The sequence below is a fragment of the Eptesicus fuscus genome, chromosome 16 (genome assembly GCF_027574615.1).
Source record: "Eptesicus fuscus isolate TK198812 chromosome 16, DD_ASM_mEF_20220401, whole genome shotgun sequence".
Taxonomy (NCBI): domain Eukaryota; kingdom Metazoa; phylum Chordata; class Mammalia; order Chiroptera; family Vespertilionidae; genus Eptesicus; species Eptesicus fuscus.
In genome coordinates, this window is record NC_072488.1 from 43,830,144 (window position 1) to 43,849,075 (window position 18,932).

The 18,932-nt window shown below is 38.4% G+C and overlaps 1 protein-coding gene across 3 annotated transcripts in view; it reads right to left on the reverse strand.

The window, feature by feature from the left end:
- Positions 1-18,932, reverse strand: part of EXOC6B (exocyst complex component 6B) — a 506,048-nt gene that overhangs the window by 113,029 nt on the left and 374,087 nt on the right. For all 3 annotated transcript variants that reach the window (XM_054728545.1, XM_008147458.3, XM_054728546.1), the window contains one exon: positions 6,043-6,116. In XM_054728545.1, the coding sequence (XP_054584520.1) occupies positions 6,043-6,116 (74 nt within the window). The remainder of the gene's footprint in view (positions 1-6,042; positions 6,117-18,932) is intronic.

Consider the following 18,932-nt stretch of genomic DNA (forward strand, 5'->3'; position numbering starts at 1 on the left):
ATACCGGAAGTAAATAACAGTTTGGACCAAGGAACAGAAAATGTGATATTACTAAAGAAAAGAACCTTTTCAAACCTTTTCCTGTTGGTCAGACCTGTAAGGTGAACAGCCATAAATTAAATAAATATATAAATTATATAAATAATTATCTGGGGGAGTTGAGAGTTCCTCACAATGGAGGTGAGTAACAGACATGTGAAATGTTTCAGGGTGGCCTGCAAAAAAGCAGCATTTGATGAGGAAAAGTATAGGACATAAAACAAAGAGGCCCATGAGGAAGCTGAACAGTAAAAATAAGATTTAAGAAGAGAAATTCAGAAATGGTGGTTTAAAGAAATTAGCCTAGCTCTTAAAGGAGGAAAGATAGACTAGATCCTGGTTAAGTCAAAACACACACACACAGTCACGGAGGAAAGGCTGCTGGGCGCCCGGTGCACTAGAGTGCCCCTTTGCGGACCTCTGGCAGATATTACCAGAGGATCCAATTACCAGGTCTTCCTCCCTGCATGTATGATAAGATCTGTAAACTTGGGCTTGAGGCAGAGAAATGGTGATATTGCTGGTATTATAACTGAAAACAGTGAAATGTGCTGGAAGACAATCACATGCTGGGTGACTGACACAAAATCAGAGGATGTTATCATACTGGCCTAACTCAAAAGGGAAAAGGGATTGGTGTGAAAAGAGAGAAAAAGAGGCCAGAGAAGCATAGAAGACTTAATAGCAAGCTGGGGCTGTGGATGCCATGGTTCTCCGCTCCCAGCCAGCAGTCCAGGTGCAAAAGGGTAGAAAGTACAAGTCATGAATTAGGCATGAAATGACCAGTAACGTAATAAACAGTTATTTTAAATGTCTGCTACCCATTTTTGCACATTTTTTGGAGCAGGGACTTGGGCTGGAAAATTTAACAATAGTTATAAAAATGACAAATGAACATGCTCTGGCCCAGCAGTTCTATTCCAAGAATTTATAAGACTGGCACACTTACAGATAAAAAAGTGTGCATGCAAGGTTTCTCTTTGAAATGGCAAAGCATTGGAAACAGCCAGGTCAAGCATTAGGGATCGCTTAAGAAAATCATGGAAAAAAACCACAGTGGAATATTATGCAGTGGTGAAAAAGAATGAAGCAGCCTGGCTTTCTGATACTGAAATCCTTCTAACCTACACTGCTAAATGAAAAAAAAAAAAGAGGAGTATGTATTGTAATTACTTTTATATGTATAAATATTTCTAAATAACACAAAAAGTTAACAGCAGCAGTTACTCTTGGGAGAAAATTTTATTGACCATGAATGAGTCTTTCACCCTTGTTATATTTTTTTATCATGAACCAGGTGAATGCTCTATCCCAATATTATAAAAATATTTACATTATAAATATGTTCTAAATTAAGGTCATTGGAGATCTCACAGTCTAATAATGCTATGTAAATAAAAATCAGGTTTAAAACATTATACATAGAGTAGGAACCTGATTTTGTATAAACTTATATACAGGTAAAGAAATTGAAGAAAATATTTTTCCTCTTGTTTGAACTTTTCTGTATTTTCCAAACTTTCAGATAGCATATTTTTATAATTAGATAAGCACTATGTAACTTATTTCAACAACATATGCATATCTTATTTGTATATTCAGTTAAAACTGGTGTTAACACGTGCACAAACACACACACATACACACACACTTTTAAACAAAACTTAAAACCAGCTATGTTCTATGCTTGGAATACCTTCTGCCTAACTTTCTTTCAGTTTAACTCTCCACCTTTTCCATGCAACATTTTATAAAACCTCTTCATTTTAAAGCCTCTTTTGGTACCTATAGATATAATCTTGCTCTTGACTTGCATTGCTTATTTTGCATCATTTATATGAAAGTCTTATATCCCAACTGAAATGTTAAGTTGGAATCTGTTTCCCCATTCCTTGATTTGGGCTGGCCTTGTAACTAGCTCTAGCCAATAGAATAGATGGTTTGCTAGTTCCAAGTACAGGCCTCAAGGCACATTTCCTCTTGCTCTCTTGGATGCGTGCCAAGATGAATGTGAATAAGCCTGGGTTAGGCTGCGTCTGGGTGAGAGATCACATGGAGCAGAGAAGAGCGGGCCTAGCCAAGGCATACTAGACCAGGCAGTCCCCAGCCAATCTAGCAAACTGACCCCAAAGCCTGAGTGAGCTCAGCTGAACCTATTGCAAACTGCCAATCTGTAGAAACTTGAGCTAAATAAATGGTTCTTGTTTTAAACCAATACATTTTGGAGTGAAGTGTTACATAGCAAAAGCTGCAAATATAATTGAAACATACATAATGACTTTATCCTTCCAATGTCATACTTATCACAATGAATCTTATATTAGAATCTAGTATTTGCTGATCACCTCTTTGCTCCTGGAGAGCAGGGACTGTATCATATTCATTTGTGTATTCCCACAGCACCTAGGTTGTGTTTTGTTCAAAGTAGTCACTCAAAATTTGATAAACTGAAATAGAAATCAACTGAAGTTCAAATTCTGGTGTTCATCAGCATTATCTACTGAATGTTTAATGAGAAAAATATAATCATAGTACTGTTAAAGAATCAAGTAACTACTGAGAATCTACTATTGGTTTTTATTTTAATTTCCAATTATTTTAGGCCAGTAAGTATTAGTACTTAGAGTGTACATGTCCTTCCTTCAGATAGTTCATAAATGAGTCCTTAAGTTGTCCTTCTCAAGATTCACTATTAACCCAAATTTAGATTTTGATAGAAATATGCACTTGCATTTAGTATATGCAATACTACTTTTATGAACTTGGAAATGTAGAAACTATAAAGTGGCAAAGAAGGAAATTTTGATGTTCACTGTCTAATTCACATTATTATTAACAGCAGGTTTTCTAAACCCAGAGATCTAACAAATGAGATATATATGGAAATGTACTATAACTTCAAAGTGCTATACAAAAGTAAAGTATCATGAAAGCTTGTATATTCAAAATGTCATTTTAGTCTTTTCCTTAAGAAGTAGAAAAACTAGAACACAGGACAGATGAGAAAGGATGAATAGTTTTGCTATCCATGTCTAATTTGCTTCCTAATGAAATTCTATAGCTTTTAAATGACACTCTGCTATTATAATCTACGAGATGATTTCTTCACATATTCCAGGTTTTGAATATTTTAAAAATTATCATCCACTTGAGAGAACATGAAAGCATGCTCAGAATGAACACACTCATGAACAGTGCGATAAATACACTTAAGGACAGTACTAGTAAAAGAACATCCTGCTTCACTGAACTGGGATCATGTCCTCCTCTTGCATGGGCTTGCTCCCTATAACTTACCCTAACTCTGACTTCTTCCTTTTAACATCTGCCATTCCTGTTTATTGTTATATTTGACTTATAAAGGGAATGCTATTCAGTTAATAAGGTGGATACGGAATCAGAAAGTTTAGATAGGCTAAATAAATAAAAATGATCAAAATCTGTGTTGTTACTATGTTTAAAAGAAAAACATAGAAGATAGCAAGTTCAATAAATCAAAATAAAAGGCCCATCCCCCAATTTGGGGTTATTAATGTTATTAATAAAAACATAAAGAGTCTAAGGGTCAAAGTTAAGTGAGACAGATTTTAGCCAACTTAAGAAATATCTTTCTCATAATCAGACTGTCATAAGGTGGGCCTTGCTGCTTTGGGGCAGTTGAGTTCTCTGGAAGGAGGAAATCAAGCACAGCTGGGGTGCTATCCAGCCAAAGGTTATACTACATGATTTTTAAGATTAGTCCCCAGCCCCCAAAATTCCTTAACTCTATTTTAGGATTCCGAAGAGCACATGCAAAGGACACAGATTCAGACATTAATCATGCCTCATTTGAAGTCTAGATACCTCCTTTGGAAACGTACTCCCAAGCTTTCTGTTTATAGTTTGACTATCTCTACGGTTCAAAATAAGAAGTTTCCTTTTAAAAAATGCTCACTTTCAATAAGTTATGAGAATGACTAAGATAACTGTAAGAAGATCAATATTTTCAGCATCAGGTGTTGAAGGATAATTTTTCTCACAATAATTCAACCTACGTGAGACCTCCTGATAATGAGCTGCAGCCTGAGAGCTAGGAAAGGTTTCCAAATGACCTGTTAAAAAATGTAAGCTGCTCTAATAGGGACGGACATTAATAGAAATTAGGCGATCGATACAATAGGAAGACATACTCTTTCTTTATCAGTAAAATTTTGAGGTTTAGGGTTCTATTGCTAAAACATCATAAAAGGGTGTGGAGAACATAAATTGTAACAGGAAACAGAACTTCAGCGTAAACAGTGCTCACTGAGAGCTCACAAGTGCTTGCACATTGCTCCCAGGCTCAGATTCACCTTATTGTGGCTGTGCTCTAACTCATTCCCTTCGTTAACATTTTCTGTGAACTCTGGTTGCTTTCCATAGGGACCAAAACCACAAACTAGAGAGAATAACCACACTTCCTTCTCATGAATAGTGAGAAGGGAAACATTTTTTCCTTGGATGCGATTCTCCAATGAAATTCAATTTCTGCTTTCCAAGAAAAGCCAATTGGCTCCGAAGTTTCTGAGAAGAAACAAGGGGAAAAGTCCAACAGATCCACTCCACAAAACCTAAAGCAAAATCCCAATCTTTCAGCCTCACATCAGCCAGCGGGTTAAAACCTAAATGTCTCAGTTGAGTTGCTGAATCCACAGGTGGAAGGTCTTAACGTAGAAAGAGATACTGAGCTCCATTTGTGACCATGCTGAGAAAGCCTTTATGTGTAAGCGAACCCCCGCCTCGGCCCTCAAATATTAAGTTGACACACGTTTCTGGGACGCGGCCTGAATCCTCAAACTTTGGCGGATCTATAGAGACACAATTTTCTGTTTTCTGCTTAACAGGGCTTTCCAGAATTGTCATCAGATGACAGATTACACCACCCATCACAAGGATTCGGGGGTAGCTCGAGCCATCCATTATGGGGCAAAAGCTGTTCCAGCATGAATCGAGTCACAGTGGTAAGGAGACTACCGATACAGCTTTAAGAAATACCCTGGGCATCTAAAAGTTTTCAGAATGCAAACTATGTCAGCTCTGAAAACAAGAGGCACTGCATCATTATGGCAGGAGAAACAAAGCCAGCCCCCTTCTTAAAACAGACCAAAAAAAAGATTGTTTTAATAGGAGAGAAGCATCAGTCATTGATTCTTACTTCATTCACACTTTCTATCCAACCCCATCCATCTTCAGAGTGAAGAGATGACAGAGCCCAGTTCACTTTCTCCCTCTTTAGGCCCCCGCCCATCCTGCTCCTCTGTACCCAAACCACCAAGGCCTACCCACCATTTCAACCTGCAGGCCACAGCTCTATAGAGCAAGTCTTTCTATCTGATGGGCTTGCAAAGCTCTGGTATGCATAAGGACAGGTTTTCATCATGTTACTTTAATGGGGTTGCCTGTCAGGTTAGCGTGAGTGGACAGGGCCTTTGCTAATCATCTTCTAAAATGACCATTTAGTCACTCATGGCTGACCACATTCCACAAAGGAGGGGATGGGAAGACTTAAGGCAACAGAAAAAAAGTCAACAAGCCTAACCAACAGTCCAGAATGTAAAATATTTCATTTTCCTTAAATGCTGCTGCCCTCATTATCTGCAAACAAAAGTTCTCTAGGCAGGCAGTCTCTGCATCAGTGCACCTGCTTAGCATTGGTTTGCTGAGTTATCTTTTTGCTGTGTCTGCAGAAGCCAACTATAACACAATGGGTCGCATCACTTGAGGGTCACTTGAGTCCCTCTACTCTTTGGGTCCCTCCTCCCACCTCCTGCCTTCCCTTCTACCCACAAAACCTTTAACTCCACCATAGCTAAGGATCCCAGATAGCTAAATAAAAGAGGTGGCCTCAAACAGAGAAAAACCCTTAGGTCTCCAGTGTGAATCGCCAATGCCAATCCCCCGTCCCTCCCCTTTTTCCTTAAGACCTGATGGTCTTCAGTCACACATCTTAAAAGAAAAACAAAAAACAAAAACACAAAGACTTACTTGTCTCAAGTCGATGAAGGCCAACTGCAGCGTGTCCTCCTGGAACCCAGGCACCGGGCCGGATCTGGCAAACTCTGTGGGAAAGAAAAGAGGATAAAAAGCGCCTTTAACTAACCATGGACAGGGAGATTGGCAGACGGATGACAGGGAAGACAAGAGAGGCTGGGGGAGAGGAGGACCAAGCTTCTAAGGAGTCATGTCTCTCTCCCTTCAGCTTCTTTGTTTGCCCTTCAAAATTCGTGTCATCAAAACACCATTAATTCCAGCATCCTGACAGCAAGGAAACTGTACTAATTCGACCTGAAATTTATTCCCATGAGCTGCGCTGGGCTTCAGAGTATTTGTTTTGTGAATGGACAAACAACTTGCAAAGGAGGAGGGAGTGGGGGAGAGAAAAAAGTTTTTCCTCTCAACACAATAAAATCTTCAGCTGTGAAACTCTTTTCAGTTCCGAAAGCTATTTATATTTCAGATCGCTAAAGGAATTTTCCAATTTCACGCCTGTCACCTCATTCCCCAAGCATTTATCAAAAAAATATTCCCTGCCACATCATTAATTATTCCCTTACTGATTATTTGCATTATCTCATGAGTGCACTATTGCCAACACACCATGCACACACGCACACACCAGCAGCCGAGGCGCCCAATGCAGTGTTTGGCTCTTGAGCAAAAGAGTATTTGCAGATATAGAAAAGCCCATCAAAATAAATCTTTCTACAGAAACTTGGGGAACATTTGCACATGTCCTTCTTTCTAATATAGTTTTTCTTCTTGACTTCTACTTCTTATTCCACTTTCGAACATTCTTTTTCTCTTTCCTCTACTCCAATTTAGTCTTAGGTCAAAAAGAACAGACCACATGAATGCAATTTGCAATTTACAGTAGTGCCTTGGGTACATGCTCAGTTTATGACTCTGGTTTCTATATCGTTAACAAGAAGATAACTGCACAGGGCTACAGGGACAAATACTAGTAACAGTTAAGAATGTCAAATTTTATTGTCCCTAGGCCTGCTTATTATGAAATCAAAAGGTCTTGTGTAAGCCCCCTACACAGGAGCGCGTGTGTGTGTGTGTGCGCGCGCACACACACAGGAAATTTAAAAGGTGGACAGTTATTATGTCTTGAATTCTCTCTGTGAAGCCAAAGTGTGATGGACATTTAACATCAATCTACTACTCACCTCAAAAATAACTTGAGGATCTGCTCAAAGCAAATATGAAAAGGAATGTTTTCAATTATATTTTCCTCCAGGAATGAATTTAAGAAATTATCGAGAGTTGATATCATACTTTCCTTTTGAAATTAAATAAAATCCATCAGGATATTTGCATATTTGTCTGGAAAATCACTTCAAACAACTAGTAGCTGGATAGATTCAAATGGCAATGTGTGAACAATGATAGAAATATATGTCCATTAAAAATATTTTCCACTACAGGTTTCTAAGACATAATAGGTTTTCACAAAATCTTGGCCTAACTTTAAAAAATAATGCTACCCAGTCAAGTTGCAGGGATTATGAAAACAGTGTGTGCCATGAAATTTTAAACAACTTATTAAAGTGATTAAAATATAGCACAAATGTACCTAAAAGATTCTTATTTTAGACATTTCAAATAAAAATTATTCATAAATGAAGAAAAACTATATACCATAATTCACATAACTAAGTGTCTATTTGCTTTGAAAAGAAAATTCAAATGTCATTTATAAATTAATTCTATCATATGATAACCCAAATGATTAAAGTTTTAAAAGAGTAAAATTCTAAAACTGTATAATACTTGATGAGGGCCCAGTTAATAGAAAGCTTGACATAATCCATCCTTCATATCTTACAATAGCCATTATCTGTGATAACCTTGTATAAAGCAGCTGTTGAAGTCACACGTACAACGTTCCCATTATACGCTCCCGTAGAAAGCAGTTCTTTGAATTATGGCCACAGCCCCTCTCTCTGACAGCTTTGATTGTCAGATGGTCAGCTTCAATAGGCCTCCCACGCAACGTGGTTTCATCCAAGGTTGGTAGATTACTACTACTGCGCCTGCTTGACTCAAGGCTATGCTGCATCATTTGAAGTAGGAACCCTACTCGAGTCAAAATGCATGTTCTAGCAAGATGTTCTACTGCCTACACATGAGCAACTCAGGAGAGTTACCCTGCGATGCATGGTTTGAGAGCTGGCTAAACATTCTTGAATCTCCTTATTGGGCATGCTCCCTGGGGCTCACAGGTTAAGCTGATGAAACCCTCAGGATTCTGGATGTGATACATACTTAGTTCTCAGAGTCTCACTTTATAGACCTCATTTTTCTGACATACTGAATCTTCCAGATTCCCAGAGGACATGGTGGCCTTTTAGATTTGACTTTCCTTTTATAAATCAGGAAATCAAAGAATGACAACTGCATCAAGATATGACAAAGTAAAGATTAATTTTCATGTAGAGCTTATGGAAATGTCTAATTACAATATAGTCAACTTGATATTTGTATTTTTTTCTCATTGTCTTATGTGTGTGATTGTTGTCATCCCATGTCAATAGTAAACTCCTTAAGGATAAAGATCATATCACAGAACCTAACAAGTATTCAAAACAGTAAATGTGTATCAAATACTTATATATTAAATAAATAAGTTACAAAAATAGCAAGATTCAGTAATCACACAAACTCTTCACTGCCAATAACAATCTTTTGATCGCAACATATAAGGTATTATAACATGAATATCGATGAACAGGCTTTAGGAATTTATAAGTTCCCTAAAATTAGGTGCACAATGATTTAGGGGATAGGCTCTGGGGTCGTAAAAATCAGAGTTTGAGCCCAAGTTCCCCTAGCTCTATGGCCATGGGAAAATTCATCTCCTTACACTTCAATGTCTATCTCCAAAATGAGGATAACAGTGCATTCCTTATAGTGCTGCTTTGCGGATTGCATGAAATAACACATGTAAAGCAGTTGGCAGAGTGCCTGGCATATCATAATTGATTATCATTACAATTAGTTTTTGGTGTGAATATGCATTTCTCTGGGAAGAAGATTCATAGCTTTCACTGAATTCTCAGAGCACTGGTGACCAAAGGTTAAGAAATAATTGTAAACCCAGGACAAAACATTAAAAGAAATTCAGTTACTATTCAGTGAAGAGTTGGCATTGCAAATTTATTTATAGGCAAGTACCTCAGTGCTTCACTGAAAGGAAGTTAATATGATAATTAGCCACAGCAATTTTCATTGCTATTATTTTAAAAATTCAATAAGTGCATAAAATACATATTTAATTTGTGACTCAATGTATCTTTAAAAACATGATTACTGTCCTAGAGTCAATTTTTTAGATCTATCAAAAATGTTGTTTGCATAAGAAGTGTGAATATTTAAAAAAATAAAATGAAAATTTGTATATAGTCTGATTTCAACTATATAAAATGTAATACGCATCGAAGACACACAATAAGCACTCATTTCATAATGTTAACTGAGGCTGTTACTGAGAAGAAGTTTATAAGAGGGCTTTATTCTTTTTATATCTTATAAATTTTTAAAGTGAGGATAGGCCACTTTTATAATAAGAGAAAATGAAGTAGAAGAATACACACACACACCCAAATTATTTAGTGGTGCTCATTTAGTAGTACTTTTTCTAGTGAAAAGAGATATAAGTTGTTCAAGATTTATCATTATCACCTGGGACTGATTTACACACCCAAGTTCCCAGGTGATAGAATGTGCCTGATAATTTTGAATTAAAATGATAGAAGGGAGGAAAACCACACACAGGAGGGAGCAAGAAGCTCCCAGTCAAAAACACACTGATGCACGCACAAATTGATTCTATGAACACACAAGTCTCTTCAGAGTCACGAATGAAAACCTTCCTCTTTTGACACCACAGAAAGGGGAACATGCAAGCAATTCTGGCCAAAAGGAGCCGATGAATAAATATGGCACAATGCACCAGTTCCTTTCTGGACTTGCCTCTGGATTCCAGTATCTGTAGGTTTTCAGTCTCTAAATGGTTAAGGCAACACTGAAATTTCCATAACCTGGAGTTCTACAGAATGGCCTCCCTATTGCAAAAATAACAGGGTGTTTGTTCTACTTAGCACAGAATCAAACCTCACCTTTGACCATCTCATATGACTTGGGCACTGACAAGTTCCAATGAGGCTGGCAAGAAAGCTTCCTCTTAGAAAACTTATTGAGGTTGGCAAAGCCCCTGAGCAGCACCAAACCACCCTACAGAAAGCCCTCTCTCCTCAGCAGCTCTTCCCTGCCTTGGTCCAACATGGGATGGATTCCCAGAGTCAAAACTGGTATCACTTTGCAAATGTGAAAAATCTTTTCAAGAGGAAATCGCCAACTCATTGGGTTTAATGAAGGATTTATTTTCATTAAATATAAATTAAAAGGAGGTATAAAAGTTACAGAAAAGAAGGCATGCTATTAAGTGAAGATTTAACCAGGGAAAGAAGTTCGCACGAAAAGAGTATTTTACTTACCGAATAGCCAACATTCACATTCTCACATATATACAATTAAACCTATGAAGTATGACAATCATTTTTTAAAACAATATTAATTTCTCAAAAATATCCTGTAGGCTTACATTTCTAATAATATTCATATTATAATGAAATGGAATTAGTAAAGGAGGAAAAAAAGAGGGATTCCACTAATTTCAAAATGCTTTCTAGATTTCCTAAAGGCCGATCTTAAAATTACTAACTTTGACACTAAAGGGGGGGAGGAAAAGTATTTCTTAATTCATAATTACCAGGCACATTCACATTTAGCTGAAGAAAAACAAGGTATACATTTCTAAAGAGCACAGAACTCTAATTAGAATAAAATGGTTGAATCAGTTACAAGGGGCTCTGAGAAGTCAAAGTGTCTGCAATCTGTATAGTTAGAGGACATTTTGGAGTTTATCAAAAGCAAGTTGTGAGAAACAAAATATAAAACCAATTCTTCTGAATCTTTGCAAATTTTCCATAGAACAAGAGTAATTTTCAAAGGAAGATGAACAACAAGGTAAATTTTATTTCAGGAAAATAAAACTACTATAATACCTGGCAAATAGGAAAAATAAAATTGTTAAAAGAAAACATTTGTTCAAATAAAAGCAAGTTGAAAAGACAGTAAACAACATTTTAACCAGTGGTCCCTGAATAACATCATATACTATGGCTCCCAATGAATTTCCAGGCCAGACACTGGACATGATAGCGTCACCATCCCTCACTGAAAGGATGAGGGATTTGGCCAAAATGCCAGGAGAGAAAAAAAACTCAGTACCTGGGAGTGCAAAATATGTGGAGTACTTGTTTATATCTTAAGATCATGTCAGGTCACATGTGGTTTTTGTGGGATTGAAAAAATAAGAGCTGCTGTTGCTATATTAACATAATGGTTTCCTGGTATCTGGCTCTCTGGAGCAATAGATAAGGAGCGTGTTAGACTACAAAGTGTGGCTCTAGGGAAGCTAAAGCCTTCTTGCATCACTTCACACTGGCTCCACTAAGCTAATTAGAGAGAGATGATGGTGCCCACAGGGAATGCACTCAAGGCCCTGCTGGCAGAGAAAGGTGGGCCAGAACATAAGGAAATAAGAATTAAGGTGAGAGATATCAATAAGACAGAGGGGTGGGGGTATGGGAGGGAAAAGCTCCTTGAGATTCAACTGACTATACAGAGTGTCCCCCAAAAATGTAGCTCAATTTTGAAAATGCAATGTATTTTAATAAACACTGCCTTTATAATGATTCAAGTGTGTGTATACATTTTGGGGGGCCACCCTATATTTGTAAACGTGTGCTTGTATGGACATGTGATCATAAAAACAGCTACCTTTATTTATCCAGGGTATGCCTCTGTGATGTAAATTATTCTTTGCTTTTATGTATTATAAATATGCACGTCACTAGATCTTCTACCTTGAGAAGGGCAGAGGATGGTACAGGCCAACTTGAACTTAATTCTCAAAGTTTCTGTGAGAGAAAACTGATAATAATAAAGTCTGATAGCAAATGCCAAACCAGTACTCCAGATTTATAAATAATTTTTAAAGTTTAATTCTCCAAGTTCAATTCTCCAAGATCCTTTTGCTTTGAAAGACAATTGAAAAGTAGGACAGAGAGACATAGCTTGTTAATTATTAGGGAATGAATCCCCTAGAAGCTAGGAAATGGCCATAGGAATGAACTTTCATGCTGCTGCTAAGTAAACAGGTCCATCAATCGCCATCTGGCTATCCCTTGAACATACCACTGAGAGGAAATGAGAGTCCAGGCACTTGCAGTGACTGGTATCAATGACAGCACACATTCACCTGGAATGGGAAGCTCTCTTATGAGAAATAAACATAGAAAATGGGAGAAGCTGATTTCTATGCCTTGCTTAACATCTATATATATAAAAGGCCAAGTAACCATCTGTCCATCCGTCTGACTGTCTGACTGACTGACCAGCCAGTACATATGACATGCACTGGAAATCCTACCTAATAAAAGAGTAATATGCAAATTAACCATCACTGTGCTACACCCACCAGCCACGCCCACCAGCCAATCAGAGTGAGTATGCCAATAAACCCAACCAAGATGGCTACAGCCACAGAGAGCAGGAGGGAGGCTTGGGTTTCCCAGGCAATGAAGGAAGCCAAGCTTTCCGCCTGCCCTTCTCGGCCTAAGTCTCCACTCAAGGCTACAAAGTTTCAATTATAGAAGATAAACAAATCCAAACAGAAATGGCGGCAGCCACAGAGCTGGAAAGAGCAGGAGGCTAGGGTTGCCCCTGGCAATGGAAGAAGCAAAGCTTTACATACACCCTCACCAGCCCAGGCCTCCACTCCAGGCTACAAAGTTTCAATTATAGAAGATATACACAAACCCCAACAGAAATGGCTGCTGGCCACGGAGCGAGCAGGAGGCTTGGCTCCACTCCAGGCTACAAATTTTCAATTGTAGAAGGTAAATAAATACCAGATACCAGGGCCTCCGCTTGGGTCGCCGGGGGGCATGGCCAGCCTGCAAACCACCACAGGCCCCTCGCTCAGGCCGCCCCATGCCCCCAGGGAACCCCTACCCTGATCCAGGACACCCTTCAGGGCAAACCAGCTGGCACCCACCCGTGCACCAGGCCTCTATCCTATCTAAAAAAGAGTAATATGCAGATTGACCATCACTCCAACACACAATATGGCTGCCCCCATGTGGTCAAAGATCCTGCCCCTATGTGGACACAAGATGGCCACCACAAGGTGGCCAGCAGGGGAGGGCAGTTGGGAGGCACCAGGCCTGCAAGGGAGAGCAGTTGGAGGTGATTAACCCTGCAGGGGAGGGCAGCTAGGGGTGACCAGGACGGCAGAGGAGGGAAGTTGGGGGCAAACAGGCTGACAGGGGAGCAGTTAGACATCAATCAGGCTGGCATGGGAGTGGTTAGGGGGTGATCAGGCTGGCAGGCAGAAGTGGTTAGAGGCAATCAGGAAGGCAGGCAGGCGAGCAGTTGGAAGCCAGCAGTCCTGGATTGTGAGAGGGATCGGGCCTAAATGGGCAGTCGGACATCCCTCTAAGGGTCCCAGATTGGAGAGGGTGCAGGCTGGGCTGAGGGACACCCCCCCACCCCCATGCACAAATTTCGTGCACCAGGCCTCTAGTTTAAAAATAAATGTTGACGCACACGTGTGCAATACATATAAATTTCTTGCTGGCACCAATGGCACGCATGTTTTAATTTTATAATACTATAATATACATACTATTTTGACATGTAATTTTTTTGCAGTAATGTAATTACTGCACGAATCTTTCTTCTAATTAATTTCCTTTCGATGTGCACGAATCTGTTCACCGGGAAATTAGTGTAATAATAATTAGTAAAACAATTCAATAAAATTAGTTGGTTTCATCTAATACAGTGATGGGCAACCTTTTGAGCTTGGTGAGTCAAAGTTCGCCAAAAACTGAGCATAACTTGGGTAGTGTGTCACTTTGAGGAAAAAACGAACTCCAAGACTCTTGTCGCAAATGTTTCATCCTCAGGAGCAGCAAATGTTTCATCCTCGGCATGCAGCCGCGCGTCATCAGAAATGGCTATGCGTGTCAGTGCTGACACGCGTGTCATGGGTTCGCCATCACTGATCTAGTAAAACATACTAGAAAACAATTCTGTTCAAGGTCTAAAGAAAGAGATGATGCAAGTTCCTACAGTGTCATGAAGTCTAAGGGACACTGTGTGCCTTTGTAAAAACACAGTGCTACTCTTTATCTAAAGAAATTATATTCTATTTTTTCTTTTGTTTCCCTTGTCCAAGGAATTATATCAGAAAAAAATATTGCTACAAGAAATTTCCCAGATTTCACTGCCTTTCTTTTCTTCTAGGATTTTTATGATTTTGAGTCTAATATGTAAGTCTTTAATCCACTTTGAGTTTATTCTTGTGTATGATGTAAGAAGGTGTTCTAGTTTAATTTTTCTACAAATATGTCTAATTTTCCCAACATTATTTATTGAATAGTACCCTATTGTATGCTTTTGCTTCCTTTGTCAAATATTAATTGACCACAAAGGTGTGGATTTTGTTTCTGGACTCTGTTGCATTGGTCTACATATTTATTTTTATGCCAGTACCATATATTTTGATCTCAGGTAGTGTGATTCCTCCAATTTTGTTTTTCTTTCTCAAGATCGCTGTGGCTATTAAGAGTCTTTTGTGGTGCCATATAAATTCTTGGAACATTTATTCTAGTTCTGTGAAATATGCCACTGGTATCTTAATAGGAATTGTGTTGAATCTATGGATTGCTTTTGGTAGTATGGATATTTTAATGATGTTAATTATTCCTATCCATGAACACAGTATATGTTTCTACTTATTTGTATCTTCTTCAATTTCTTTCCTCAGTGTCTTTCTGAATATAGGTCTTTTACATCCTTGGGTAAAACTAAAAAGTTTTGCTTGGTTGGCATGGCTCAGTGGTTGAGTGTTGACCTATGAACCAGTAGGTCACAGTTAGATTCCCGGTTAGGGCACTTGTGGGCTTGGTCCCCAGTGTGGGACGTGCAAGAGTCAGCCGATCAATGATTCTCTCCCATCATTGATGTTTCTATCTCTCTCTTCCTCTCCCTTCCTTTCTGAAATCAATAATAAAAATATATATATTTTTTAAAACTAAGAAGTTTTTGCACTGCAAAGGAAGCCATAAACAAAATGAAAAGACAACCCAACTCATAGATAGAGGACAGACTGACAACTGTCAGAGGATAGGAGGTAAGAGGCTGGGTGAAAAGGGTGAAGTGATTAAGCAAAAAAAAAAAAAAACCCACAAAACTCATAGACACAGATAACAGTATGGTGATTACCAGAGTGGAAGGGGGATATGGGGAAGATAGAAGAGGGTATAGGAGATATAAATGGTGATGGAAGGAGACTTGACTTGAGGTGGAGAACACACAATACAATATGCAGATGATGTATTATAGAATTGTATACCTGAAACCTATATGATTCTATTAACAAATGTCACCACAATAAATTTAAAATTAAAGAAATTTTAAAAAATATTCTAAATGATAGATAAGAATACTTTCACTGCATTCACTAAATTAAACAGAGTGACTTTTGCATTGTGTGATTATTTGTAGAGGAAGAAGTGGCAGAAAAATGCCATGCCATATCGTACTGGACTTTCCCTTGATATTCCACAGAAAAATAATAGCAAAAAAAAAACCTAGCAAAGGATGTCCTAGGACTTGAGCTTATATCCCAGAATTCTATAATTGAAAGGAGCCTTAGTAATTACCAATAACTTTCACAGATGAAAAAATTAAGGCCAAAATGGTTAAGTCAGTGAACCAGTTAGAATCAAATCCCTCTCAGTCTATTTCAATATGCATCTCCCACTGGAATGTCTAAAAACAAATATTCACTTTACATGTTCCTTTATATACATACTAGAGGCCCGGTGCACAAAATTCATGCATGGGTAGGGTCCCTAGGTAGGTCTGGCTGGTGATCAGGGCCAATCAGGGCCTTCCTTCCCCCAGCTGCTGGCTGCCAGCTGCCGCAGGTCTAAGCCTTCTTCCCCAGGCTGCCAGCTGTTGGCCAGGGCCTTCCTTCATTCTGGGCTGCCCCCTGGTAGTCAGAGGTTGAACTCCTGAGGGGACAATTTGCATATTAGCCTTTTATTATATAGGATTACACACTCTTTTCTACTTAGTTAGGAAACAATAAAATCATGAAGTTATATAGATTTATGTAAAGTCACACCTCTTCTCCGATATTCCAAATGCTTTATGATTTTGCAAAATAAGGGCCGATTTCATAATAGTTCTTTAAAACTATGGGGAGAAGAAGCCTCTCCCAGTTGGGCACCAGCAGTGCTTCTGTGCATAATCTCTAGGACCACTGAGGATCTGCCGTAAGAGGGTGGGATTCCTGAGAGATGAGAAAGACTGATGTTCCGAAGAAGTAACTTTATACCCTTGATATTTTTACTATGCTTTTAAGGACTTAATTTTATCCACGTGTTTGTTCAGCACTGATTACACTGTTGTATAAATATATACACAAAGCTATGGATATTTGAAATTTTACATGGAGAAAGAATTCTGTACGGCATTTAACATAACAGTGAAAACCAATTCCCTTAGAAAAGCACTGTCCAAATAGAAATGTGAGCCATATGTGAAATTTAATGTGAATACATTAAAAAAAGAAAAATTAATTTTAAAATTAATAACTTATTTGACCCAATATATCTAAAATATTTTAAAATCAACATAAATTAATATTTTAAATATTATTCAATGATTTTTCCAAAATCCAATACGTATTTTACACTGACCACACATCTCATTTCCGATGAGCTGCATTTCAAATGCTCAGCGCCACTTGTGGCTATTAACTATAATGTTGGTCAGCACAGCTTTGGATGATGTTAATTGTAGTGAATGTAAACCAAAATGAAATGTGCAGAGAATGACTTCAGATTTTGAAGTGATAAAAAAAGAGCACTCCCAAAATTCATAACAATCTGAAATCTATTTTTACATTGGCTATGAAATAAGGGTTAAAGCACATGTCCACAATCTATGTTATGGATTTATTCAGGTCATATTTTTAAAATGTCACTCGCTGAGATGGCTGTATGCTTTGTAAATTCTTCACCACGCCTGTCAGTAAATTTTTATATCAGCTCTATAAATCCTTATGCTAGTATTCTTACCTTACTTCTCTTCATCCCATTTTCCCTTTTTAAAAAAAACAACAACAACATGTTTTTATTGATATTTTAGAGGGAGAGGGAAAGAAAGAGAGAAACATTGATGAGAGAGAGAAACATTGATCAGTTGTCTCCTGCAACACACCCAACAGGGGATTGAATCCGCAACCTGGGCATCTGCCCCCACTGGGAATCAATCTGGCAAACTTTTGGTGCATGGACCAACACTCAACCAACCAAGCCATGCTGGCCAGGGCCCATTTTCCCTTTCTTATATTTAGCTTATTATTTTTCAATGTATCCTGTTGAAAGTAGTCTTAGATCATTTTTGAGAAACAGTAGAATATAATTTTTTAAAATGATGATAGTTGATTAGCATATAAGTTTCTGGACAAAGTTCTCTGTCTCCATTACCCAGCCAATGATGACAATCTTGATCTTTAACTGCAAAATGTTTTATAAGTGTACAATATAAAATAAATGCTGAACCATTAAAAGGAGAGATATCAAGACTCATAGGGAGAGGTATGTCTGACTACACTATGAAGAAAGCTCAAAGTCAGAGAAATGAGTAAGGCAGGCTCCACATGGGATGTTTCCCAAGTAAAATGAGCTAGATTTTTTTTTTAAGCCAACACAACTCTTTTCAAACTGATAGTAGATAATGTTTCTTTGGTATACATTTCATGAAAGGTCTCACAATTTGCTAGAAAAACTAGTCTCACAGTCTAAGCTGATGTCCACAGAAAGTGGACATTTCATTAGCTAAGACAACTGGGATTGTGGACCTTTCTGGAATTTACTCATGTAATTTTAGGCTAATCATATAAGCTCTTAGTGCCAGATGTCTCAGCTGTAAAACGAAGGTAATATTTCACTTGCTTAAAGCTATGTAACGGAATCAAATATACCCTTGAAGTCTGTGATATAATAAAGACTATATACCTGGTCTTTGTCCCCAGCTCCTGGTATAGAATTTCAAACTCTCTTGGAAGCTCCTGAGTAACAGGAATATCTTTTGTTATTCATAACAAGCTCCTTTGGACCATACATAAATTTATACTAACAAGGTAAATGGAGGTAGGCCCTTAGATAGTTTAAAGGAGGGGCTGGACAAGCTAGAAAGACCAAGCCCTTGATGAGAGGGTTGAAATTTTCAGCCCATCCCTAATCTCCAGGGAGGGAACAGGGGTTGGAGATTGATTTCAGTCATGTAGCCAATTATTTACTCAACTAGGGGCCTGGTGCACGAAGATTCGTGCATGGGAGGTGGGTCCCTCAGCCCGACCTGCACCCTCTCCAATCTGGGAGCCCTCAGAGGAGCCCTCTCCAATCCGGGAGTTTCTGTCTGTCTTCGCAATCATATGAGTGAATTGTCTGAGACCCCAACCCAGTTTGGTTTGTTGCTCACAGAATAATAGAGGCTTTTTTTTTTCCCTTTGCTTCATTGGTGGCGATTTCCTGGAAGTTTTAGGATATCTTCCCTTTAATTTTTCCTAGATACTCTGATTTTACTTATGTCTCTGACCTTTGCTTTCCCTCCATCCCCCACCACAACAGTAACTTGCTCCAGGCTCACTTTGCTCTAGTATCTAGGAGATATGTCTGCCACCAGAAATATGATTCCCAGCATTCCTGGTACTCCCCATG